Raw genomic sequence first — 27,963 nt, forward strand, 5'->3', positions numbered from 1 at the left:
CATCTACCCAGCAGAGAGTATGATGGTTTGGACGTTTACTCAAATATTTTTATTTGGAATTAAAGTGGAACAAATATTCAAGAAAGCCGTAAACATGGCCACGCACGTCATTTAAAAACGGATATAGTAGTGGTATGTACACTTTTTCATTTTAAAGGATTTTAGTACATCATCGTGATGCATCGGTGAAAAAATTGCAAGGAGGAAAAAATCGCTTGGATACATCAAGTAAAATCGCAATGATGCTTCAGCCCGACGCACGGCGGCGTTGGTTGTCGTTATTTAGTAATTTGTTTTATTTATTTAGTTATTTGTTAAACTACATGAAGCGAATAGCATTGGTCCTGTGAATTCCCACAGTGCCAAGCGATGTTTTCACGGAAGGATGTCATGTTTAGACATACTAGGCAAGTGCATTTTTCTAATAGCAACATTGAAGGTGGAAGTGAGATCGTTGCGAGCAACACCGGAAACGCTCAGCATGTATCCAACAAGAGAAAATCCATTGATGATAGACCTCATTGCTCATCGAAAAACGCAAATGCGACGCTTGTCAAATGGATGTGGAAACTCGCGCCAATGCTTTGGAGGAAATGTTGAAACATTCATGTTGGAAAACAAACTTGAAGATGTTTTAAACATTAAAGTTTTTTTGGACAAATGTAAGCCAGATGTATTGAATCTAATTCAAGATTTTATGCTCAGAGCAAAGAGAGTGTTAAATTCAGCATTGAATTGTTTGCCGAGTTCATTAAATACTCGATGCTATCTGGAGGAGAAGAGCATGCTGATTTAAGCATTTAGTCCTTTAAAACCCCTATGGTAATAGCTTTGGATGGACAGGATATTGAAGAAATTTTTTGTAAGCTATTTGAGAGTATTGATGAAAAAAAAATGGAAGTGTTTGAGTCCCAAAGCTCTGGGTGGAGCCTTTTTTGCATCAAAGACTTAGAAATCAATATTAACGAATATAAACCATTGAGAGGGTCAAGCTATATTAAGCTGCCAAGCTGTATAGAATAAAAAAAGGCATGTATTAATATTCAAAATAATAACGAAATATCCGATGACTTCATAAATTTACCCAATGGACTTCAGCTCAACTTTACAAATCTGACTTTCCCCTTGAAGCTGGAAGATGTATCGCTCTTCGAAGAGCTCAACCCGAGGATAAGTGTTAAGGTCTTTAGCATTGAGAGCCGAAAAATATCGGAGACAAATGTAAAGTTGTTGGATCTTACCATAGCACAAAGAACGTCAAGGAGAACCATATAAATCTGCTGTTCATTCAAGAGGCTGGCTATTCGCAGTCACTTCATCTGGATAAAAAATATTTCAAGACTGATCAGCATGCAAGCAAATCATGGGAACCATTCTATAAGAATGTGCAATTCTTGCCTGTGCTTACACGGAAAGAGCGCATTTCAACAACATCAAAGAGAATGCAACAAAACAGTAACTGAACTACCGAAGGAAGATGCCAATATCCTTAAATTTGAGCATTACGAAAGATCTATGGAGGTACCCCCCTTCGCAGTCTATGCCGATTTCGAGTGCATGCTGGTGTGAAGGACCAAAACCTATCAGTATAGAGGATTATAAAAGATGAAACAGCATAAAACGGACACCTGAAGCAAACATTCCACCAGTAAGCAAAAGAGGGGGAAAGCAGGTGAAGCTTAAACAACACCACATCGAGCTGTATAGACTAGCAAACATACCTGGCCTATCTACAGAAGGAAGACAAAAATATCTAAAAGAGAAGGCAGAAGAAAAAAAGACAAAGACAACAAGACGAAAAGGAGTTCCATAACCTATTTGAGAAAATGGTAGAGAACACAAAAAGCGTATCTAAATAATGGGTAAAGGACAATCGAAAATAGAAGAGGTAGTTGTGAACAACAACGGACCTCAATTGAATAAACTTAATGAAAAATCTAACTATGAAATAGACTTTAGATCAATTTTATTAGTTATAATAATAATAATATTCTTCTTAAAATACGTCCACAGGACAATTAAGAGAAAATTAAATAATATTGTAAAAAAAAGAAATCATAAAAAATAATATTATAGGCAGACGAATATCTGTGTAAAAAAAAAAAAAAATATATAAAAATAAAAATTTTTTTTTAATATACATATGTATTCTTTAAAATTATTATGTATCAAAAAACTTATGGAAAATCTGACTAATATTATCGAAGAACTTCACCACATCTTGAGAAACCTGAGAAAAGACGGACCGAATAGAAAAAGGTCAAAAGAGTCAGGAAAACAAAAAAAAAAAGAACAACTACTTCTCCAATCGTCGCCGAGTACGGACGTGCTTTTGTTTTGCTCCAACTTTACCCTTTTCTTTTAAAATTGCTAAAATTCTACTTTTAATTTTCCCACCAATTTCAATCAGTGTCAAATAAGTGTATCACAACATAATTTGCACTTCTAAATTGTTAGCCCTGTAACATTGTATCATCCCAAATGCATCTTAGTCAGCAAAAGGGTGGCGCTTAATTACTTCCAGGTTTGTGTTTTATTGTGATGACTGCAAGAATATTTCGTTGTCCCACATTCTTCTTGCGATTAAATGTGCCAATGATACAGTGAATGAGTCAATTTCTGATTTGAATCATAAACGCACACAAATTGCCAACGATAATTTCAAAATTGATGGGCTGGTAAAACAATACAACGAACTAGATACCGCAATATCGAGCTTATAAACTTTGATAAAAAAAAGTCACGATAATTTGACTAAGCAATTATCAGCAATTAACAATTCCTTGAACGATCTAAAACAATTCAAGAATGAATCTAGGAAAGTGACAAAACATTCTACGACTAACGCCATTCCGTTGAAATCTTTTGACTCTCTCCGTGAAGATTTGCAAATCTCGGTCAAAAATATTTTGTCGGGAATAAATTCTATACGGACCGACCTCGACATACACCTCCAAGGCCCCTCGCGAAAAAGTTCCGACCTCAATCTTATTCTTAGCGATATGAGCAATGATATTGCTGCTACGCGAATTTCTATGGGGGAAATATCCCATGAACTGAAAACCACCTCCTCCAAAATTGATGACATTCCGGCGCAAATCTATCCCCCGACATCTATTTTCAATACATCCATTGTTAATATTCCACAACCTACAATCCGAACGAATGAAGGTCTTTCCATTTTTGAGGAACTCGTGACAGATTAGACGTATTAAGCATGTCGGTCGAGTTTTTATTATAAAATAAAAAGTTGTATAAAGTTATATGAAGTAGAATAAATCTTAACGTACAGAATATAGAATATATAATGTGATTAAATTAAGAAACGTACAGAATATAGAATCCTTATGTAACGATTTTGATTATAAATAAAATTATTGCTATAGTCGGGTTTTTTCCATCTTGGTTTCCCGACTCTAAAAGTGTTGTCTTCTTATTTCGTTATTTATGGAAATTAACAGTCCAAAATTATACATTGGTCCTTCGAGCCGGATAAAGTTAACTCGCGCATAAAACAAATATTCGAAAAAGTAACGATCCTGCATAGAATCCGTTGCACTAGATCGTCACATAAATACAATTAAGTGCACACACAAAATATATACATAATAAAACAGAGAAAGAAAATAACACATACATGTGTCATAGTATAGGTTCATGCTAGGTAGCAACCGTGCAGCAGCTACCTCTCGCTCTCTGCATTCTGCCTTTTTTGTTTCAGTTGTTAAGTGAATACCATACAGCGCGGAAGTCAGTAGAGTTATTCGAAGAAAAAAAAAAAAACTTATAAACAATAATAAGCATAGAAAGTAAAGTGTACAGAAAAAGTTAAAACTAAAAGTTAAAAAAAAAAAATTAAGCATACAAAAATATACAACCGATGTCCTCACGTCGATTTAAAATCCTAATACCATCTAAATACATTTGGCTATTACAACGATCCGGAGGTCTTCAACTTGGCCGCATGCAGCTCTCAACATTCACAGAATCTAATTTAATCCAACCTGAAAAGCCTCATATATCCAATAATAATCCTGATTCCAAAACGCCTAAATCTACTAAATCTCAAACACCTAAAAGTAATACAGATCCCAACTGGTCTGGAATTTTCCCTAATTGTTCAAGACCTATTATAAACTCTTTAATCAAACGCCCTATTGCTCTTAAACGGAAGTCCCCTCCGTCCCCATTAAAACCTCCTTCAAAAAGAGTATCTTTTAATCTTTCTCCTTCTGGCCCAGACGTCAGACCTACTGTGACTACCTCTACCTCCAATCCAGCTTCCTCTTGCCAAGCAGTCTAGAGAAACATTAACAGCAGCACATTGAGAGTTGTCAACCAGACCCGTCAAAGTCTTCAACGACAGCAATAAAGGTGCATGTACCGGTGGCAGTCTCATATTATTTGAAATGCTCTTTTAATTCATCATTGGACAAGCTGTTCCAATACACAGGTAAGAATGAAATGAATTTAAAACATGAATACAAATTTATTTATTTATTTGATTGCAGGAAACGATTGTGCTCGAGTGTTCATAGATTCTCTAATTGAAGAAACGAAACGTATGTACCAAGAACACTTGAGCGTAATAGTACCACAAATTGCAACATTTGAAAGCAGCGAAATGTCTACAAGGGCCACCAATTGCCATATATGTGGTAATTATCTAGGAATGGACAGAGTACGAGACCATTGCCACTTAACTGGAATTTTTAGAGGTGCGGGTCATAACAGATGCAATTTAAATTTTAAGGTACCAAAATTCTTTCCTATATTTTTCCATAATCTCACTGGATATGATGCCCATTTATTTGTAAAGGAGCTGGGTAATACCATAGGGCATATTAGGATAATTTCTTTGAATAAGGAGAAATACATATCAAAATCAAAAATTGTTCAGATTGATAGTGAGAAGAGTTTCGAGCTAAGATTCTTAGACTCTTTTAGATTTTTGCCTTCTAGCATTGATAACAATTCAAAAACCTTAGCAACAAGTGATTTCGTAATTTTGTCTAAATTTTGTAACAATTGTATCGAACGGAGAGTTGATTAACTCTCGTTCGATGTTTTTTTTTAACTAAACAGAGCTACTTTGTGCTCTCGTTCTATGTTTCTATGTTTTCTCTCCTTCTTATTGGAGAGAAACCATTTTGTTTTTAGTCTTGTCGCGGACTCGAAAAGATGAATACGTAAAGAAACGAAAGAATTGTTAATCGCAAGGCGAAAGAATTGTTTAATTATAAATCGAAAGAATTGTTAATCGCAAGGCGAAAGAATTGTTTAATTATAAATCGAAAGAATTATTTCAATTGTGAACCGAAAGAATTATCAACTCGGAAAGAATTTGTAATTGTATTGTGTAAAGAAAGAATCATGAAAGGTGGAAAGAATAAACCGTGGTTTTTGCTAAAGCTTTTCCACGTTAAAAAATTGGTTGTGTTTTATTTAATCGGGTTTTATTTAGGGTTCTATTCAGGGTTCTATTAAGGGTTTCATTTAGTGCCGGGTTTCGGACTTGCGCTAAAACAACAATAATGAAAGTTCCTTCGAACTTATGACACGCAAAGGTGTCTCCCCCCATTTCGGGCTCTGCATGAATACTTTGTATCTTTCCAAAAAGTTATATAAGAAAAGACAAAAATGGTCGAAAACACGTAATACGACATCAACCAAAACTGGACTTGATTTGATTACCACAAAAAAAGGACAGGAAAAAACTCCTAAACAGCCTTATGGAACACTTTATTCTGCTAAAAGTTTCCAAAAAGGAGGGAAAATCCATTGCTCAGAAAACAACAATAAAGGATGCTATAAACAGCTTCATCCTGCATTTTAAAAAGGTGAACAACTTGGAGCGAGCTAGAGAGCTTAAAATGAAGACATCCATTAAGAACAAAAACACTATCCAACCATTCCTTATAGTTATTGAAACGGACATCACGGATTTACGGAAATTTTGTGTGAGTTTTGGAAATAGTCTCCTTAAATTCAGTTTCTTTTTTATGTGCCTTTAATATTTTTTTTAACATATTTCAAATATATAATTTACATTATCCCAAAAAAATCATAATTATTCTGGCTTTTTATTCAAAAACAAATTATAAGCGTTGTTAATACTAAGCTAAATTATAATATTTTAGTCTTTTATATGAATCGCTTGGATACATTCAGTAAAATCGAAATGACACATCAGACCGACGCACGTCATTTAATAACGGATATATTAGTGGTATGTACACTTTTTCATTTTAAAGGATTTTAATACGACATCATCGTGATGCATTGATGAAAAAATTGCAAGGAGGAAAAAATCGCTTGGATACATCAAGTAAAATCGCAATGACGCATCAGCCCCTACGCAAAGCGGCGTTGGTTGGCGTTATTTAGTAATTTGATTTATTTATTTAGTAGATAAATACACAAATACAACGAATAATACACAAGTAATGATCCTGTGTAATTACGTTCGCCGAGAATACGAGAAATTACCAATATCATATGAAAAAAAATTAACAAGTGACGGTGAGAAACTATTAAGTGTACAACTCATTCTTATACTCTCGCCAACTCATAACTTTACTAAAACAAACAAACAATTTTCATCTCCCTCTCTCTCTGTTAGTTTTTTTTCAGTTGGTTTTCGCGTGCATGGAAGTCGGTCGCGTTTGTTCGTTGTGCGGTGTTTTTATTAATAAACTAAAAAAATTTAAAAAAAAACGAAAAACAAATTTGGGAAGTTATTTTATTATATCTTTTATCTTTTAATTAATATTTGTGATTGAATAAAGTGTTTTGTCGTAGCGTGGGACAAATTTCCACGTTTTTTTCTAAATATTAGGTAGTGATTTTACCCACGCGCCATATTTTTTTTTTTTTTCTATTTTGGTAATTCTGGTACTCATTTTTTACTTATTTTTTACTTTCGTTATACAGAATGAGTAAAAGAATTACCTGTTTTTGCTCAAGGTGAGAAATTTGTTTACTTTTTCTTGAAATTAATTGGTAATTTATGTCGAATTCAGGATCAGCAAGGCACTTTGCAATCGCAGTCCATTGAAAGGCTTCAGGCGGAAAATAAGGCAGCCTTCCAATCCATCGAAATGTCTCTAGGGGAGCTAAAAGCGGAATCGGGCCACCAAAAAAAACTCCTTGAGGAGTTTATAGCTAAAACTGAGGTTACGCTGAACACAATAATCGACAAACTTTGTCAGCGAAGGGAATCGGCGGGGGAATCGGCAGGGGATATGCCCATTTATTTATTAAGGAGCTGGGTAATACCATAGGGGATATTAGGATAATTCCTTTGAATAAGGAGAAATACATATCAATATCAAAAATTGTTCAAATTGATAGTGAGAAGAGTTTCGAGCTAAGATTCTTAGACTCATTTAGATTTTTGCCTTCTAGCATTGATAACATTTCAAAAATCTTAGCAAAAAGTGATTTCGTAATTTTGTCTAAATTTTGTAAAAATAATGAAAGATCCTTCGAACTTATGACACGCAAAGGTGTCTCCCCCCATTTCGGGCTCTGCATGAATACTTTGTATCTTAATTTTGTAAAAATAATGAAAGATCCTTCGAACTTATGACACGCAAAGGTGTCTCCCCCCATTTCGGGCTCTGCATGAATACTTTGTATCTTTCCAAAAAGTTATAAGAAAAGACAAAGATGGTCGAAAACACGTAATACGACATCTACCAAAATTGGAATTGATTTGATTACCACAAAAAAAGGACAGGAAAAAACTCCTAAACAGCCTTATGAAACACTTTATTCTGCTATAAGTTTCCAAAAAGGAGGGAAAATCCATTGTTCAGAAAACAACAATAAAGGATGCTATAAACAGCTTCATCCTGCATTTTAAAAAGGTGAACAACTTGGAGCAAGCTAGAGAGCTTAAAATGAAGACATCGATTAAGAACCAAATATCCAACCATTCATTATTGTTATTGGAACGGACCATCACGGATTTACGGAAATTTTGTGTGAGTTTTGGAAATATTCTCCTTAAATTCAGTTCCTTTTTATGTGCCTTTGATATTTGTTTTAACTTATATTCAAAATGGAATTTTGTGTTTTGTGTTTTGATATTTCGTTTGAGAATTATTCATGAGTTCAGTTTTAGACACGACGATGAGCCGTCGTTTTATTTCACAATAAATGGGTGTCTATTTTCTTCAAGTGGTATGTACACTTTTTCATTTTAAAGGATTTTAGTACATCATCGTGATGCATTGATGAAAAAATTGCAAGGAGGAAAAAATCGCTTGGATACATAAGTAAAATTGCAATGACGCATCAGCCCCAACGCAAAGTGGCGTTGGTTGGCGTTATTAAGTAACTTGTTTTATTTATTTAGAAGTTTGTTAACCTACATGAAACGAATAATACACAAGTAATGATCCTGTGTAATTACGTTCGCCGAGAATACGAGAAATTACCAATATCATATGAAAAAAAATTAACAAGTGACAGTGAGAAACTATTAAGTGTGCAATAGGAAAACCTTCATCTTGAAAATAAAGCGTATTTTCTAATTATTGTGTTTTCTGATACCCTAAATAAAAATGTGCAGCTATGAGAAATGTCAAAAATCATTCAATAACACGAGAAATTACCAATATCATATGAAAAAAAATCACCAAGTGACGGTTGCATAAATTATAAAGTCCAACATGACAACCTTCTTAACCTGATATAATCTGATATAAAAGAGGAGGAGATCCCACCAAAAAGCTTAACGCCTACGTTACGCTTCTGGATAAAAAATATTACTTTGAGGATCCATTGGAAGCTTTTGAAACATGTTTTTTTTCTGTTTTACGTTCTTGAACTCAACTACCCAGCAGAGAGTATGATGGTTTGGACGTTTACTCAAATATTTTTATTTTGGAATTAAAGTGGAACAAAAATTCAAGAAAGCCGCGAACATGGCCACGCACATCATTTAATAACGGATATATTAGTAGTATGTACACTTTTTCATTTCAAAGGATTTTAATACGATATCATCGTGAAGTATTGATGAAAAGATCGCCCAGAGAAAAAATCGCTTGGATACATCAAGTAAAATCGCAATGACGCATCAGCCCGACGCACGTCATTTAATAACGGATATATTAGTAGTATGTACACTTTTTCATTTCAAAGGATTTTAATACGATATCATCGTGAAGTATTGATGAAAAGATCGCCCAGAGAAAAAATCGCTTGGATACATCAAGTAAAATCGCAATGACGCATCAGCCCGACGCACGTCAGTTAATAACGGATATAGTAGTGGTATGTACACTTTTTCATTTTAAAGGATTTTAGTACATCATTGTGATGCATCGGTGAAAAAATTGCAAGGAGGAAAAAAACGCTTGGATACATCAAGTAAAATTACGTAAAATGGCAATGACGCATGAGTTCGAAACGCACGGCGGCGTTGGTTGGCGTTATTTAGTAATTTGTTTTATTTATTTAGTAATTTGTTTAATTACATGAAACGAATAGTAATGATCCTGTGTAATTACGTACGCCGAGAATACGAGAAATTACCAATATCATATGAAAAAAAATTAACAAGTGACGGTGAGAAACTATTAAGTGTACAATAAAAAAACCTTCATTATGAAAATAAAGCGTATTTCTTAAACATTGTGTTTTAGTATTCTCTAAATAAAAATGTGCAGCTATGAGAAATGTCAAAAATCATTCAATAACACGAGAAATTACCAATATCATATGAAAAAAAATCACCAAGTGACGGTTGCATAAATTTTAAAGTCCAACATGACAACCTTCTTAATCTGATATAAAAGTGAAACGAATTAAAATCGAGGATGATTCATAAGAGAAATAGAGATTTTTATGGTGTTATTCGTCATTCTACTGATTGTTCTAATTATTATATGATTGCGAATTTAGAAATGTATTTAGTATTAAATTAGTATTAAATATTACATATTGGCAATACTAATTCTTCATTCAAGTTTCTATTGTAATTTTAAATTCCAACATACTTGCATAACTTCATAACTACAAAAGGCGCATCACGCCACACAAGTGTTCTGTTTGACTGTCAAAGAATTATAATAAATATTATGGTCTGCCATTTTTTTAATGGTATTAGTAAAGGTACGAGAGCTAGGGCATCACTCCAATCTACTCTCTTCATAAAGTTTCAGTCTCATTTATAAATCGGTATAGGGAAGACCAACGCGTTATTTATGTTACCAAATAATAAGTAAACAAGAGTGTGATAATTCAGACATTTCGTAATTGGCAAAAACTGCCTATATTTTAATTGAGCTGAAAATAGTTTGGTCTTCCGACACGCCAAACATTTTTGACGTCCTGGCCCAAAATATTGAATATTTATACGCGTTCAATATAGAATATCCCAAGGAAGTGTCGCAAACCTTGAATTTTTTTGTACGAATTTAACGAAAACCAACATCCTTATCCGAAAACTAAACCATAGCTAAAGAGTAATAGTGAAATAACAAATAATAATAACGTTAAAAATTTAAAGAAGTGTGTGAAAGAAGCTGGTAGTGAGGCTTAAGATGAGAGTGAGAACGAAAAAAGCAAGAAAAATGATATGCAACAATGTTAAGAGCGCCTACTTAAAGCCAAAAAAAAAACAACAAGAAAATGAAAAATGAATAAAAGGAGTAAACTATGCAAAATTGACAAATTTGCATTAAGCCTGTTAACAACATCAACACGTAAGAAGCGAGTGTCATCAACGTGGAACTGTTATCGGATGACGCATTACAAAAACTTCTTTTAAATCTTTAATCCAACTCAACGTCAAGGATTGGGACAATTTCACCCTCTTCCCTTTATGGAGCTGCAACCACCCGAGGATGATCTACACCCACCCACCCAGCCAGGTTTGGTTTATATCAATAATATCAACTTTATACATCTATATGTTGTGTCGTCTGTGTTAAAACTTCTTTTATACTTGAATAAAAGATTCTAATACTAATCCTAAATCTTCAATCCAACTCAACCCCAATATACATTTTTTCTGGTTTTCGAAACAAGGACTTCGAGTATATGTTTAAAAATCACAATTCTCTCCGAGAAGTAAAATCGCAATGACGCATCAGCCTGACGCACGTCATTTAATAACGGATAAATTAGTGGTATGTACACTTTTTCATTTTAAAGGATTTTAGTACGATAATTGGCAAGCATCCGGGTCGGTTTGACTTAAAATAAAGTAAAGCAAAATAAAAATAAAATAAAAAAAAAAAGAAAGTATAAAGAAAACGAGTGTTGCTGTACAAGTGCATTGTGACTGCGGGTCGTGGCATTTCCCTCGATTTTTATTATTTTAAGTGGTAAAATAAAATAAAAAAAAAAGAAAAGGTGCCAAATATTGTATTAAAAAAAAAATTACAAGTAGAAATTAAATTTCTTAAAGAAAAAATCGCTTGGATACATCAAGTAAAATCGCAATGACGCATCAGCCCGACACGCACGTCATTTAATAACGGATATAGTAGTGGTATGTACACCTTTTCATTTTAAAGGATTTTAGTACATCATAGTGATGCATCGGTGAAAAGATTGCAAGGAGGAAAAAATCGCTTGGGTACATAAGTAAAATCGCAATGACGCATTAGCCGCAAAGCGGCGTTGGTTGGCGTTATTTAGTAATTTGTTTTATTTATTTAGTAGTTTGTTAAACTACATGAAACGAATAATACAATGTAATGATCTTATGTAATTACGTTCGCCGAGAATACGAGAAATTACCAATATCATATGAAAAAAAATTTACAAGTGACGGTGAGAAACTAATAAGTGTACAATAGGAAAACCTTCATCTTGAAAATAAAGCGTATTTTCTAATTATTGTGTTTTCTGATACCCTAAATAAAAATGCGCAGCTATGAGAAATGTCAAAAATCATTCAATAACACGATAAATTACCAATATCATATGAAAAAAAATCACCAAGTGACGGTTGCATAAATTATAAAGTCTAACATGACAACCTTCTTAATCTGATATAAAAGTGAAACGAATTAAAATCGAGGATGATTCATAAGAGAAATACAGATTTTTATAGTGTTATATGTCATTCTCTTAGTTGTCCTAATTATTATATGATTGCGAATTTAGAAATGTATTTAGTATTAAATTAGTATTAAATATTACTAATTGGCAATACAAATTCTTCATTTAAGTTTCTATTGAAATTTTAAATTCTCACATACTTGCATAACTTCTAACTACAAAAGGCGCATCACGCCACACAAGTGTTCTGTTTAACTGTCAAAGAATTATAATAAATTGTATTGTCTGTCATTTTTGTAACGGTATTATGACAATTCAGACATTTCGTAATTGGCAAAAACTGCCTATATTTTAATTGAGCAGAAAATAGTCTGATCTTCCGACACGCCAAACATTTTTGATGTTCTGGCCCAAACTATTGGATATTTATACGCGTTCAATATAGAATATACCAAGGAAGTGTCGCAAACCTTGGATTTTTTTGTACGCTTTATCTTAAACCACCAAAAAAGAATGCGACGAATTTAACAAAAATCAACATCCTTATCCGAAAACTTAACTAGAGCTAAAAGGCAATAGTGAAATAATTAGTAATAATAACGTTAATAATTTAAAGAAGTGTGTGAAAGAGGTTTTTATTGAGGTTAAAGATGAGAGTGAGAGCAAAAAAAAAAAACAAGAAAAATCATATGCATCAATGTTAAGAGCGCCTATTTATATAACGCCAAAAAACAACAAGAAAGTGAAAAAAGAATAAAAGGAATAAACTATGCAAAATTGACCAATTTGCATTACTTTTTTTGGATCTTCAATCCAACTAAACCCGAGTATAAATTTTTTACGGCTTTCGAAACATGGACTTCGAGTATATGTTTAAAAATCACAAATCTCTCTTTGAGCGATGCGAACACGTATATTCTTAAATCCGACAATTCCTAACAATAATAATATAAAGAGAAAACGATCAAGGACGTTCTGGAAACGATAGAATCGTATACTTGTGAACACAATCAACACGGAAGAAGCGAGTGTCATCAACGTGGAACTGTTATCGGATGACGCATTAAAAAAACTTCTTTTAAATCTTCAATCCAACTCAACCCCAGTATACATTTTTTTCTGGTTTTCGAAACATGAACTTCGAGTATATGTTTAAAAATCACAATTCTCTCCGAGAATTACTAATAATAATAATATAAATAGAAAACGATCAAGGACGTTCTCGAAACGAATCTGAAAGTGGTAAAAAGGTGATAAGACGGGAAAATTCTGTTATGCAAATTGTGTTGAGTGAGAGTAAATTATGAAAAAAAAAATATTTTATTAAACAACACTTTCAGAGCGGGAAGATCAGTGGGCACAAAAAAAATTCCCACTTATTTAAAGAGATGGCTGTTGCTATAAAAGGACATTCCCCAGAGGAAATAAAAATCCATAACCACACCAATCGCTACAAGTAAGTTCCATCTTAATAGGTTCTGAAATGCATATTTTTGCTACTATCCACGTTTTTACCCCATTCGCACCAAGTTTTCAAGGATCTTTTGAGAACCCCTGCTTTTCTCAACTATATTTTGAAAAATTCTTTTCTTTGAATTATTTTTGGAAGTTTTTTCAACATTTATTTCGAAAACTCGGAAATTATTCACGTTTTCAACCCATTCGCACAATGTTTTCAAGGATCTTTTGATAACCCCTGCTTTTCTCAACTAAAATTTGGAAAATTTCTTTCCTTTGAATTATTTTTCGAGGTTTTTTCAATATAAAAAACGATACTAATATATTAAGAACGATACTAATATTAAAAACGATACTAATAAATTAAAAAAAAATAATAATAACTATGTTGACGACATCATATGAGTTTCAATCCAATATCAACAAGGTTGAAATTCATTGATATAAATGTGAGACTTAGAAGCAAAATTGACTAACGTAAACCATCGTCAATGGCAGAGGTAAACAAATCTACCGTCAATATCAGAGGTTCGCGGCGTAAAAAAAAAAAAAAAGTTAAATTAAAAGTGAAAAAGTAAAATTATAAAAAAAAGTGAAACCCAAACTAAAATAAAATATAAAGAAAATAAAAGTGAAAGTCAGATAAGAAAACAAAATACAGTTTAAAACAGCAGATTGAAAAAGAAAAGCAGAGCAGATCTAACAGAGTGTACAGTAAAGGTTGCAGCCATAAGCATTGAGACAGCGGGCCTTTTACTCTAATAAAAAATATTATTTAAACCAAAACACTTTGTTTTATTTCTAAAGACAACTCTCCGTCGTCTGCTCTTCCATCTTGAAGCACGGCAGAAACGTTACATTGGCGCAAAAGAAAAAGAAGCTAGAGCTTTTAAATAATTAGGAAAAACGAAAAAGATTCCATATAAAACACAAGTTTGGACATTTGAAATGAAAACCTTAGCAGCTCGATCTGGAATTTTCTTTGAAAATCAAGGAGTTGTAAAACTACAAAAGTCTACATGGTCGCACTTACGCACTGGCAGAGCTATGAGTGAAAAAAAGTGTCAGGGGAAAATATTTATTATATAATATCAGATAATATCCTGCTTAAGGTAGATAGCTTGAAAGCTGTAAAAAGACTACTTAAACCATGGTATGAACACCAGCAGTGTCATACGATGTTTACATAATGTACAAATCACTATAATACGCAAACATATAAAACATTTCTTTTAGGATCAAAACAGCCAAAAACAACTTTAGAACAAAACGAAATATATTGCTCTTTTATGGAATTATGTCCGTTTTTTTGTCACACTAAGAACTGTGACGCTTCGGTACAACCCTTATGGGAAGAATTGGGCCTCATCTTAAATAGTTCCAACTTTGCGTTGGATTTAAGCGGAAGGGATTGTCAACGGAGTTGAAAATTCCCGACGCCCTTACGCACACGCAGACCTATGAGTGAAAAAAAGTGTCAGGTGATAATATTTATTATATAATATCAGATAATATCATGCTTAAGGCAGATAGCTTAAAAGCTGTAAAAAGACTACTTAAACCAAAAGGGAAAAAAAAAACCCTGACAGCGACGAGACAAGCTGATGCACACCACTTACCAGCAAAAAAAGGAAGTTCTTTAAATATATTTAAACTACCATTTTCCTGTCGCATCAAGTTTATTGTATATTGTTGAACAAAAAAATATTTGTTATATTGCCTTGCAGTCAATACAAAATGTTCAGGCGGAACATAAGACAGCCTTGCAGTCCATTGAAATGGCTTTGGGGGACCTAAAAGCTGAACCGGGGGAGCAAAAAATTCCTCGAGGAATTCATCGCAAAGGCAGAGGTCACCCTAAACACAATCTTTGATAAACTTTGTGTTGGATTTTAGCGGAAAGAATTGTCAGCGGAGTTGAAAATTCCCGACAACTTGTTGCCCATTTCAACCCATGCACAGATTGTTATCGAATAGATATAAACGTGTAGGCATTTAAGTTCTCTTTATCGAAAAATAGTTCTTTCACTAACCGAATTCATCTCAACTTACAGCCTATGGTTGTGGCATGTGAACACTTGAGAATGCAATCGCCTCCCACGCATATGATGTTAACCACGAAGTACCGCACAACAAATTTGGAATAGAAAATGTTCGCCTTTTAAAATCAATCAGCAGACCTTCAAAGCTTCATGCCTATGAATCGTTATATATACATATAAATGACAACCTGATGAATCTTGAACCAGGAGCAATTCAATCACCTTTGTTTTGTTGTTTAAAAACAATAACAAAATAAGAAATAATTTTTTTCATGCTATCAATATAAATGTAACTTTACTATGTATGTAATTGTTTTTGTTTTTTCATTTTCATTTTGTTTTTGCACTGTTTCTCTTTTGTTATCTTGTTTAGTGTATAATTGACGCTCGCTGATGATGGTTCCCCAGTTGTGGACCGAAATGCATACTATAATTTAATATATATATTCTTTGTTTGCATAATGTAAATTGAGTATTTTTATTTACGAATTTTGCGGTCTATCAGTTCAGTTTTAGACACGACACAGAGCAGTCGTTTTATTTGAAATAATAATGGTGTTAAATTCTTCATGGTGACCCCTAAGTGATTTGTTCATGTTCTATTTTAATTTAAAAATTAAATTTTAAAAAAGTTCGTTTCTTGTACTCAGATTGGAATGTTGTTTTGTGTTTTTGCTTCTTTTCGTTGAGAATTATTCAAGTATCCTTTGCAGAGCCAAAATATTTGGTTAAAAAAAGCCAAAATGTTTGGTTAAGAAACTACAAAACAGAAAAAGAAATATCAAAAACAAATCTTTTAATGGTAAGTAAAAATTTAAAATGTAGAAAATGTGTAATAAAAACAAAATAAATACGACAAGTTCATCTCCAATAAGCTTCCTCCTGAATTGACGTAAATCACTTCTTAAAAATTAACGCCAATTTGTTGAAGCAGGAGCATTTATTAAAAAAAATACATGGGAGTAATCGGTCAAATTATACTGGCTACAAATTTATCGGTCGCACGGGAAATAATAAAGTCTGCTTTGTTTGTGTCTCTAAGTGAGTCTGAATTACAAAGCCTGACGACGAGCGCCGACAATCGCTATGAGCGATACAAGCAGCATCTTTTTGGACTTATTACCGCGGGAACACCTATACCCGAAATAGAGCACGCCATAAACAGCGACATCCTGGCTACAAATTTATCGGTCGCACGGGAAATAATAAAGTCTGCTTTGGTTATGTCTCTAAGTAAGTCTGAATTACAAAGCCTGACGACGACCGCCGACAATCGCTATGAGCGATACAAGCAGCATCTTTTTGGACTTATTACCGCGGGCACACCTATACCCGAAATAGAGTCATAAACAGCGACATCCTTGAAGATCTGACCGAGGAAGAGGTATCAGAGCCGGAAAAGAGCAATAGTTAGCAGAAACGGGCTCAACTCTAGAGGAGGAAATTAAGCCTCAATTACAGCATGGAATTTCTCCAGACACCTTTTGAAAGATCTAAAACACCTTTCAATGTGGTCGTGTGTCTACGTCTACAGGGATCAATTCGGATTTGGCAGAATACCAGCCATAAGTGGTCCTGTTGAAAGCGAATTCAATAAGATAAAAAATTTAATTTTTGGCACCGAGGGAAACCGCACGAGGGTTGATAGATTTTTGGAGCAGCACATTACAATTTTGAATGGTCAAACCAATCTTGTTCAAGCTAAATTGGCGAACCAGGAATGTGCTGTCGAAGGCAAAACATTACCATCGCCACCCCCTTTGACCGAAACTCGTAATTTGCAACACTTACCAATGCTGAGCCAGACATCCTCCCATTTTTCCAACTGAGAATGAAGTGACATGTGTTGCCTGCAAAAATGGAGATTACCCAAGCGGTGCTCATACTTGAATCATATGCTTCAAACCAGTCCATATATATTGGAAGGATGCTCTGTGATAAGGCGAGACCGAAGGCTACGGGGAAAAGAGGATGTGTCAGAAATGTCATCAGTGCAATGCTGCAACTCATTGCCGACACGGTACGAGGAGAATTGGAAGGGCCAAGTGACTGGGACAAAAAGGCAAAAAAAAAGGTCCAATCTCTATCTTCGAAATGAAGATCATCTTCGCGATGCGCTACTTTTTGAGAAGAACCTGAAATTTCCTATTTTAAAAAATGGTTCCCTTGAAGTTGGTCAAACCATGGTGAAATGTCTGCGGACTTTGTTTGTTTGTTTGTTGAGTTTTATTTAGCAACTTGTGCCATTAATGGAAAATATTTACAATTTTACAAATTTTCCTTAAAGTAAATTACATTTTTGCTCTTTTACATAATATTAATGAATATTTAAACGGATATAATTCAAAATTAACGGACTAACAAAAATACCAACCAATCTACAATCAACACCTGCGCTTTCGACACATTGCTCCAAGTTCTGTTGGCAGTTGTTCCAGGAAACCCGAATTGGACGGAATATTTCGAAGGAAGTTATAACCCATTTCTTCAACTTCTTGCTTATATAGCCGAAAATGGTGTAAGAGGTCCAACCGTATATCAAAAAAGGACGCGTTTGCTATGCCAAGTACTTGTCAACGACCAATGGAGATTTAAAACCAAGAACAATATTGCACAGCAGCTAATTGTGCAATCAGCATCACTGATGCCGTTATACATGCATTTAGGAACGATTCTTCATGCACAGAACTAAGCATGTGTACAACCGGTTGCACAAAAATAACCAAACTAAGAACCATTTTTAATTTGACGTTTGAGGAGATGTCAAAACAAAATTTTGACGAAATCATCAAAGAAAAACTGTGAAAAAAATGTGGGAAAGCCGAAAAATAGGCCCCAGAAAACATGACGCAATGTGCAGCTGCCTGTCAGAAGAACGACTCAAGAAGAAGGAATAGAAAACAACTCAACTGAAGTAAACGAAGCAGGAAACACTATAAAGGGCGATGCTCCATTGAATTTTTCTCACTTATTTTTCGAATGCAGCAGCACGAGTACCTCCTGGTCTTGTCTGCTTTATTATTCTCTGTATGATTAATGTATGAAAAAACACAGAGCTGCATATTTTAAACAGTCTTAAGACCACATTAAAAGTCTTCGTTTCATTATTTATTATAACTGGCGTTTATAAACGTTTATGAATATCTTATTAAGAAAATTGATGTCTTTTTATTTCTTACCGTCTTATAATCTTATAATTTTAATTTTGTTTTAAATGCCGGTCGATGACTGCCCAATTTCAGTCGCTACTGATTCAATTCAACAAGCTTCATTAATTTCAATTAAAATTCCACCATTTCGGAACAATCGTCCCGATTTATGATTTCTTCAAATTCAAATATTACGGCAAATAATACTAAATATGATTATTTAGTGGCGTCATTGAATAATCAAACAATGGAATCGGTTGCCGACGATTTAGTTACCCCTCCCGCCTAAAATAAGTACCAAAATCTTAAAATGTTTTATTGGAAAGAAATCGGGATAGTGAAGAAAATGGTACACAAAAAATTAGTTTCCGATTTTCATAGAATAGAATATAGAAATACTCATATACAATGGCCTCTCAAATAGACCCACCTCGAATTGTCCATAAAAAAAACCTAACAGATTTTCATGGATTTATGGTAACCAAGACAATTTTATAACAATTTATTGAAAAAAAAAACCGACTCACCTGTAAAATTTTCTTAATTTCTTCAATAAGATAGTCTTCGACTTCTTTGGTTACAACTTCTGAGCCCATGGGTAATAATTTAGCTGCAATGAATTTGAAGCATCTTTCTCTTGTTGTTTCATCGCCAGAGGCAATTTGTGTAAAGATTCCTTGAAGAGCTCCTTTAGCATCGACCTAAGATAGAAGAGATATGGAAAATTTGTTATTTCAGCTGTTAAGGAAAATAATATTATGGTGGGTTATATGTGATTTATGTTTCGGAAACTATAAATGATTGTTGGTTGGTCTTTATAAATCTCCAAGAGTTTTAAATCTGACCGAGTTTTCTGTGATAATTTTTCGGACGTAATTGAAGAAATATGCGATGATAATAAAGATTTTATTGTTGTAGATGACTTTAATATCAACTAGTTCGATACAACAGATACGTATAGAAAAGAAAGTTTTAAGTAAATAACAGGTAATGCTTTCATCCAATTGTTAAGTGAACCAACAAAGATTACTAAAACATCTAAAGTCGCTAACAACAAAACTTTAGATAATTTGATGTAAAAAAAAATTATATACTAAAAAGAACTCTCATATCGTGTGCACAAAACATTAGGACCATTTGAATTCATTTATTTTTGTATTATCTAGGATTTAAATTTTAAACAGAATACTGTTGTGAGATCATTTAATAGCTGTGTTTTTTTGGCATTGCTATCCGTATCCGCAGTTGGCGTTTACATGCATTACAAAAACAACACGCAGCTGCCGATAGAAATAGAAGCTAAACCAAGCTGTGGATAGATTTTCGATGAAGTGTATAAGTTTACGTTTTTCTTTCTCTTGGTGCGTGCATATACATTTTTGTCCAGTGTTGATATTTGAAAATTCCTACTGCGTATAGCTTTGCCAAAAAAAAAAAAAACATTAGTGGAGCAAAAACAAAACATCAAAATGGATCCATTGTTCTTCAAGCATCACAGAATTGATGAATAAACTGACAAGAGAAGGCAAATCAGAACGGGAAGTTGCCAAACTATTGGTAGATTAAACTATTATAAGCTTAAATAGGCACAGCGGACACCGTAAAAAACTTCACAAGACACTTCTTCAAAATAAAGCGATTGTTTCAAAAAGACACTTTCAAGTCGTCTTCGGACATAAAATTTGGAGCTTATTTTGTCCATAAATGAGAGAAGGCTTAGAAGACGACTAGAAGAACAGCACCTCTTCGAAAGAAGCCCCAGGGAATTTCCACTCCATATCAAAAGGCCATACTCATCTATGCAAAATAGAAATTGCCCCTAAAATGGCAGTTTATTCGAGTTAATGACCCTAAACATACATCACGTTCAGTTCATAGATGGCTTGAGAAGGATAGGATTTATGTTATGTCTTAGCCTACTCCATCAACAAGCCCCAATCCAACAGAAAATATGTGGGCGAGCGTAGAGAAGTCATTGGGTGCAGAAAAGTCGCGAAATAAGAAAGAGTTGTGGCAAAAACTTCAAGTGCCTTGATATGCAATACCGGGAGGCACTTACGTGCAGTGATGACAAATAAGGGCCTTTCGACAATATAGATTGTGAACACGAAAAGAATTGAAATATGAAAACATTTTGATTTTTTGAGCAATGATCCTATTGTTTTGACCGCTTTAGAATCAATTTATTTCCGTATTTTTTATTTTTTCTATTTAATCAAAAAAATTTGTTAAATAATGAATTGATTTAAGTTGATGATACTTTTACAGGTCGTTTCAAATCAAAATCCCATGGAAAATTGAACAAAAATTTAAAAAAAACTCATTCGCTCACTGGAAGGAAGCATTTATAACGCAGCTGAATTTTTTTTAAATAACGATAAAATAATTAAAAATTGTTCTTGATATCGCTTTTTTAATTAATTAATCCGTCTATAAGATTCGCTAGGCTAACCTCAGAAAGGCTCCTGGGCTTGCATCATTCCATATCCGCAGGCAATACAAATAAAATGCACGACTGGGGTCGCACGTACTTGCTCTTGCAGTTTAAAACACTATTATGTTAGTTTACTTGTAGATTTTAAAAGCTGCCTCTACATAAATTTAAAGAAATTTTGTTGATGTTGGGGAAGAGCCGACATTTAGGGCAAAATTTTGAAAAATTTGTATGGGAGGTACACTTTTTTGACTTTTTAGAGAAAAAATAAAAATGCAGTTTTATTGCAATTGCTTGAAATATTACGTCTACAAAGTTTAATCAAAATCGTTAGAGCCGTTTTTGAGTTATTTGGTTTGAATTGAAAAATTTGTATGGGAGGTACACTTTCTGAGCGAGATAAAAAAAAAAAAAACAAAAAAAAACCAACTTTCAGAATTCCATAAAAACCATCTGTACCAAATTTGAAGAAAATCCGTCCACCCGTTTAGGCTGTTGAAATGTGTAAAGATGGACGTACAGACGCACAGACGCACGGACAGAATTGCGAGACCCACTTTTTTGGAATTCTCCATCATCGTAATGTTGGTTTTGATTAAAACCCCAAATTTTTTTTTCGACACGAAACCAATACTTGCCCTATTGAGCAAGTAAAAATACAATTAGTAAATTATTTGTCATTTGAAGGCAGTTTGGACAACTTTGCCGAAGAAATTCTTAAAGAACTAGGAGAAGATACATACATAAGGAATGTCCAATTTATCTGATATCAATTCAAAACTTAATATTCTATTCACCTCTTTTTATTTGTATATTGTTTTTATTTTTCAATTATTTTGGAATCATCACCATGGAAATAATTAATAAACAAATTCATATTTTTTCGTTTGTTTATTGTTCTCTCTAGCCTAGCATTTCTTTCATTCAAACAAGCATGATTTGTTGTTATTTTTTAGTTGATTTGTCCTAATGAGCCAATAAAATTCAGTTTTTTGTTTATTTGTTCTCAATTTTCTTGGAAGGGAGAAAATAAACTCAGAGACAGGACTTTTGATTAGATTTGGGAAGGAGCAATTTTCTTTTTTTGGGAGGGGGGCTTGGCAGATTTTGTTAAGGGTAAAAATTCCAGGGAACTAGGCGAAAACACTTTACTTCATAGTTGATAGTGATTGGTTTTGTTGTAATAAAAATAGCAAGTTTGAGAAATTCTTAAGAAAGACAAGTACAAATCATTGTTTAAACAATATATCTGTATATGGTACAAAAATTAAAATTTAACATTTTGTTAGAGAATTTCTTTGTAGACCTATTTCAATTTAAGTTATTACAAAAATAATAACATAATTTAATTTTACGTGGGGTGTTCATAACTAGAATATAATGTTCAACGAAATTCAGTGACCGACACTGGTGTCCATAACTGGCGCAATTAGACACGTTTGATGATATTAGTTATGGACACCGTTCTTTTTCTGCAGAATAGCAGTATAACAGATCTCGCCGAATAGGCCCAATTATTTTCAAACCACTTTTTGTTTGCTCCTAAGGCCTAGTTTCAGTTCACCGTGTAAAAAAACAAAAGATTCAAAGCATCGCGTAGTGCTTTTAAATCAGTTTATAAAGTGGGTTTCCTTTCGACTGTGTAAAATTATAACTTTTAAGGCTTTCACGGTTTCTTACAGACATAATTTTTAATTTTTAAAATTCTCGGATTAGCCGCGTTTTTTATTAAAACGGTTTTATTAAAAAACGCGGCTAATCCGAGAATTTTAAAAATTAAAAATTATGTCTGTGTAAAATTACTTTAAAAAAGTGTGAAAGGAATCTGAAAACGATTCATTCGTTTTATGCAAGGTGTGTGTATTGTTTGACAATTATTTTCATGCACACGTTAAAAACTTATCCCTTGTTTGCCTATTTGTATTTCCCTTAAGTTCACACATACTATAGGTCGTTTCAAATCAAAAGTCCCATGGAAAATTGAGCAAAAATAAAAATAACTCATTTGCTCACTGGAAGGAAGCATTTATGACGAAGCTGAACTTTATTTAAAATTACTATAAAATAATGCAGAACAATTCGTGATATAGCTTTTTTTAATTAATTGAACTATCTGTGGGATTCGTTGGGTTATCCTCATAAAGTGGAGGTTTTCAATCTCTCCATTTCCGAGGCCAATACAAAAAACGAACTAAATTTTTTGATTCGTTTTCACTGTTGGTTTTATTTAATTTTAAGCAAGTAGTTAGAAAATTTTAAGGATATCCGTAGATATAAATGTCAATTTGAAAAAAATAATAAAGAATAACCTAAAGCCTGTTTGGAAGAGAAACTATTATCTTTTATTTTTCGAAAATCATTTCTTATATTATTCAAAGTAAGTTAAAATTCAACACTTTTTAAAAATCTTACCTGACAATATGTTCATCGAACAGGATGGATTTTTTTAAGAAAGGAATGCCCTTAAGTCGGCAAACAAAAATGGTTGCGATGAATATTTACAAGGAAATATTGAAAAATGAAAGCATTTTTGAAGATTTGACACCTATAGTATACGCTAGAAGACGAACTGCTAAGCTGACCGGATTGTCCGAAAAAACCATTTATAGAATTGTAAAGGAGTTTAATGAGTCGGGAACGGTGCGGTCTCCTAAGAAAAAAAAACACCATCGCCGCTGGGTGACCGACATCGAAAATTTTGATTTTGAGGCAATTAAAAGGATAATTTACACGTTTCCCACCTTTGATAAGCAAGTTGTTACCTTACCAAGTTTAAGAAGCAAAATTTTTAACTAGCTGGGACTCACAATTAGCAAAACATCTCTTTGGAGAGTGTTAAAAAATAAAGGATTTAGGTTTTTAAAGACAAAAAACAACAGGAGCATCATTTGTGAAAGAGAGGACATCAAAATTTTAAGAATGAACTACATTCGGAAAATAAGAGAGTTCAGGGAAAAAGGATATGGAGTTATCTATATTGACGAAACATACGTCCACAGTTCGCATACAAGACCAAGTTCGTGGACTGATGAAAATGGACAAGGACTAAAAAAACCAATTGGAAAAGTACCTCGCTTAATAATCGCTCATGCTGGTGGAGAAAAAGGGTTTGTTAAAGATGCTTTACTTATCTTTAAGTCTGGGTCTATTTCAGGAGACTACCATAATGATATGAATTATGAAAATTTTTCAAAATGGTTAAGTAGAGTGTTAAACCAACTTGAAGAGCCTTCGGTTATTGTAATGGATAATGCTTCTTATCACAATAAAATTGAAAACAAAGATCCAACATCATCATCGAAAAAAATAGACCTTATCAATTGGTTAAAAGAAAAAAACATAGATCACAGCCCGACAATGCTTAAAATTGAGCTCTATGATTTAGTCCTAAAAAATAAATCCAATCCTAAGCATCTTATTGATGACATTATAAGGTCAGCGGGCCATGAAGTTCTACGATTGCCACCATACCACCCGGACTTGAATCCAATTGAAAATATATGGGGAATTGTCAAGTCGCGAATTGCAGCCAGAAATACCAGCTTTAAGTTGGATGACACTAAAATATTAGCTGAAGAAGAGTTTAAAAAAATAACTGCTGAAGAATGGAAAAAAACTTGTGATAAGGCCATTAGCTGTGAAAATAATTATTTATCGTTCGAAAGTACTTGGGATAACTTTACCGAAGGTATTGTCATACGACCGGGTGAAGATTCATCAGAAACATCGAGTTTTTATGAGAGCAATTCAAGTTCCGAAGATGATTAAAAATTTAAAACTATTGTCACATCTTTTTATTTGTATAACCGAGCAGTAAATATCTCATTATTATTTTTCTATTATTTTGGAGTCATCACCATAGAAATCATTAATAAACAAATTCAGATTTTTCGTTTGTTTATTTTTTTCTCCAGCATTTCTTTCATTCAAACAAGCATGATTTGTTGTTATTTTTGAGTTGATTTGTCGCAATGAGTCAATAAAATTGAGGTTTTTGTTTATTTATTCTCAAATTTATTGGAAGGGAGAAAAAAAACTCTGAGTCAGGACTTTTGATTTGAAACGACCTATAGCTTTTAATTCAATTGAGGTCAAATCTTCTTTGTATTCCTAAATCTTTCTTTTTAATTTTAAGGCATGTAACGTTTTGTCTGGGTCCTTATTCTGGTTCTGTGAAAAAATGAAATGATAAAATTTTCACCATCGAAGTTTTCATGCGACTTTTCATTTTATCATTCCATTTTTGCTTTTAAGCTAACTGTCCCTACATTTTTCTACTGATTAAATAGATACGGCAATAGTCAAAACGTTAACGTATGATCGTAAAAATATAATTTTTGACGTATTCTATGGCAACTTTTAATTTTCTTGTTAAAAAAAAGAATGTATTTCCTTTTTCCATCAAAATTTATGTCTTGATATATGTAGGTACGCAGTTCAACGGTTGTTTGTATTGCTCGACTGCTAATCTTTTTATGTGGGCTCGAGCTCCTTTTTTTTTTTGTTATCTTGGCAGGTACGTATTGTTCTTTTCACAGAAAATATTTCGATGAGAAAATTATTTTCATATGATAGAATTTTGACTTTAATTACCATGTTTCCACTGAATCAGAATCGATGAAAACTATTTTCATCAAACTTTTTACAGAACCAGAATAGCCCACCTACAGTAGAACAGAGAACAGAGGTCGAATCACGGCACACGGTTGTTAACGTATGAACGCTATCTGTTCCTACATTTTTCTTTTACCGTGATTCGACCCCAGGTATTGAAAATTAAGTTTTGTTATAAGTTGAACTGTAAGGTAGGTTTAAACAGTATTTTCAAGTACTTGAGTGTTCGTCGGCGTCGACATTTCAGGCTATTATTTAAAAAGGCCAAAACAGAAGCAAAACAAAGACAAAGATCTGCAAAGTGCATTAAATGTAGTTGAATGCTTAGCTGCATTTACACTCTCAGTTTTATCGCCGGTGTACGATGTTCCTTCTTGAACTAATACCGTACAACGAGAGAATGTCAGTAGTAAAACCGTCTTGTTGTTTGGTTCTAATTCAAAAACGGACATCTTACACACCGGCGATAAAACCAAGAGTGTAAATGCAGCTTAGATATGGGTGTCCATTACTAAAAAAATCGGGTGTCCACTACTGAAAAAAATGGTGTCGGTAACTAAAAAACCGGTAAGGGATTACATTTTTAATTTTGATATTTTTAAGGAATTACTAAATTATTTATGCTTTCATTATACTTAAAAACCATTTTTTATAGTTAAATTAACCATTTAAATAATTAAAATTGAAGCAGTGTAGGGAAAGTTATGAATTTTCAAACACAAATTATTCCTTAAAGGTGTCGGTCACTGGGTACGTTACCCTAGTTGTTTTTAATTGGGCTGACCAGGCTAATTTTCAAAGCCCGGTAGCGACCCCTAAATTTCATCGGATTTGGAAAAATGATATGGAACCGGGTTGGGAGAATGTAAATTCAAAAGTTTTAAAAATAAGGCCCACCCTAATACATATTAAAATTATTATAAATTAGCTAATTGTTACTAAAGCTTAATTAATGTGCTAATAAATATTTATCAATCAATTTTAAATACAACTTTTCTTTTAAGAAAAATATTTACCTTTAAAATAGTTTGTAGAGATGCATTAACAGTTTGTAATTCTAATGGATCATCAAGAATTAACAATTGAGCGAGTGTGTCGCCTATTTTTGGTGTAATTCCAACCGTGTCCAAACAAAGTTTTGGTAAATCTTTAATAGCTTGTCGGCGAATCTTAAATAAATAAATGAAAATTATATATTTTTCATACTTTTCTTGTTTGTTTGAAAAAAAAAAAAAAACTTACTTGCATATCATTATCTTCACATAAATCAAGTTGTGCGTCGATAGCTGAATCGGCTAATTCGGGAAAATGCTTAAAAAATTTGCCAATAAATTGAGACGCTAAACGTTTTTCCTTCGAAGATCCTTTTACGGCTTTTAAAATATCTTTATATTCATTTTCATGCTAAATTTTGATAAAAACACAAATTTTTAATAAATGAATACACATTTTTCACAGAAAATTTTTACAAAAAAAAAAAAAAAAACAAGTTAGAAATTATTTTTTTTTTTTCTACAAACCTCTTTAATTTTTTCACCAGCCTCTGATAAAATATCATAGCATTTATACAAATGTTCAATATTATCCATTTTTATTTAATTTATTTTATTAATTGATAATTAATGTTGAATTTATTGTGCGCGGGGAATTAATTATTATTAATTTATAATTTTCTTAAAAAGAAAAGAAGAAATATAACACAACGAACAAACGCGAAAATTGAAATTGATTGAATAGATTTTCTCCTGCTGCAATGGTGGCTTTGATTTCCGTCGGTGTGGTTTATACAAAAAAAAAAAATTAGCCGTTTGTCGGTATCTCTTTCTTTTTTATATGTTTGTTTCTTTCACACTAATTGTGAAACTTGGTGTTTTTTTAGCTCGGCATGCAGCTGCAAGTGAGTAATTATGGTTTTCGTAGAAAAATAATTTAGGAAATGTTGGAAAAATTCAATTAACGGAATTATGAATGCATTCAGGTAGATATTGGTATTTTTTTTAGGTAAGGCAGTGTTCACATTAAACTTATTAACTGAATTTATTGATAGAATGCTCGATGATATTTTTTTGATATTAGCCGTTTTTTATTATCACTTGATCCATTTAGATCATTAATTAAAATGTATTACAACAACTACATGAGATCTTGCAAGATCACGATTCATGATCCTGATGAAAAGCAAGATCTCATATAGTTGTTGTAATACATTTTAATTAATGATCTATATGGATCAAGTGATAGT

The 27,963-nt window shown here is 33.1% G+C and overlaps 1 protein-coding gene across 1 annotated transcript in view; it reads right to left on the reverse strand.

Moving 5' to 3' along the window:
* LOC129907727 (apoptosis inhibitor 5 homolog) overlaps nucleotides 1-27,506 on the reverse strand; it is a 47,807-nt gene extending 20,301 nt beyond the window's left edge. Inside the window, exons 1-4 of the mRNA XM_055984072.1 lie at nucleotides 27,242-27,506; nucleotides 26,964-27,125; nucleotides 26,738-26,890; nucleotides 19,201-19,374 (exon numbers count right to left, since the gene is read on the reverse strand). Coding sequence (XP_055840047.1) covers nucleotides 19,201-19,374; nucleotides 26,738-26,890; nucleotides 26,964-27,125; nucleotides 27,242-27,310 — 558 coding nt within the window. The 5' untranslated portion in view covers nucleotides 27,311-27,506. The remainder of the gene's footprint in view (nucleotides 1-19,200; nucleotides 19,375-26,737; nucleotides 26,891-26,963; nucleotides 27,126-27,241) is intronic.
* Between the last annotated feature and the right edge of the window lie 457 nt (nucleotides 27,507-27,963).

This window comes from Episyrphus balteatus, chromosome 1 (genome assembly GCF_945859705.1).
Source record: "Episyrphus balteatus chromosome 1, idEpiBalt1.1, whole genome shotgun sequence".
Taxonomy (NCBI): Eukaryota; Metazoa; Arthropoda; class Insecta; order Diptera; family Syrphidae; genus Episyrphus; species Episyrphus balteatus.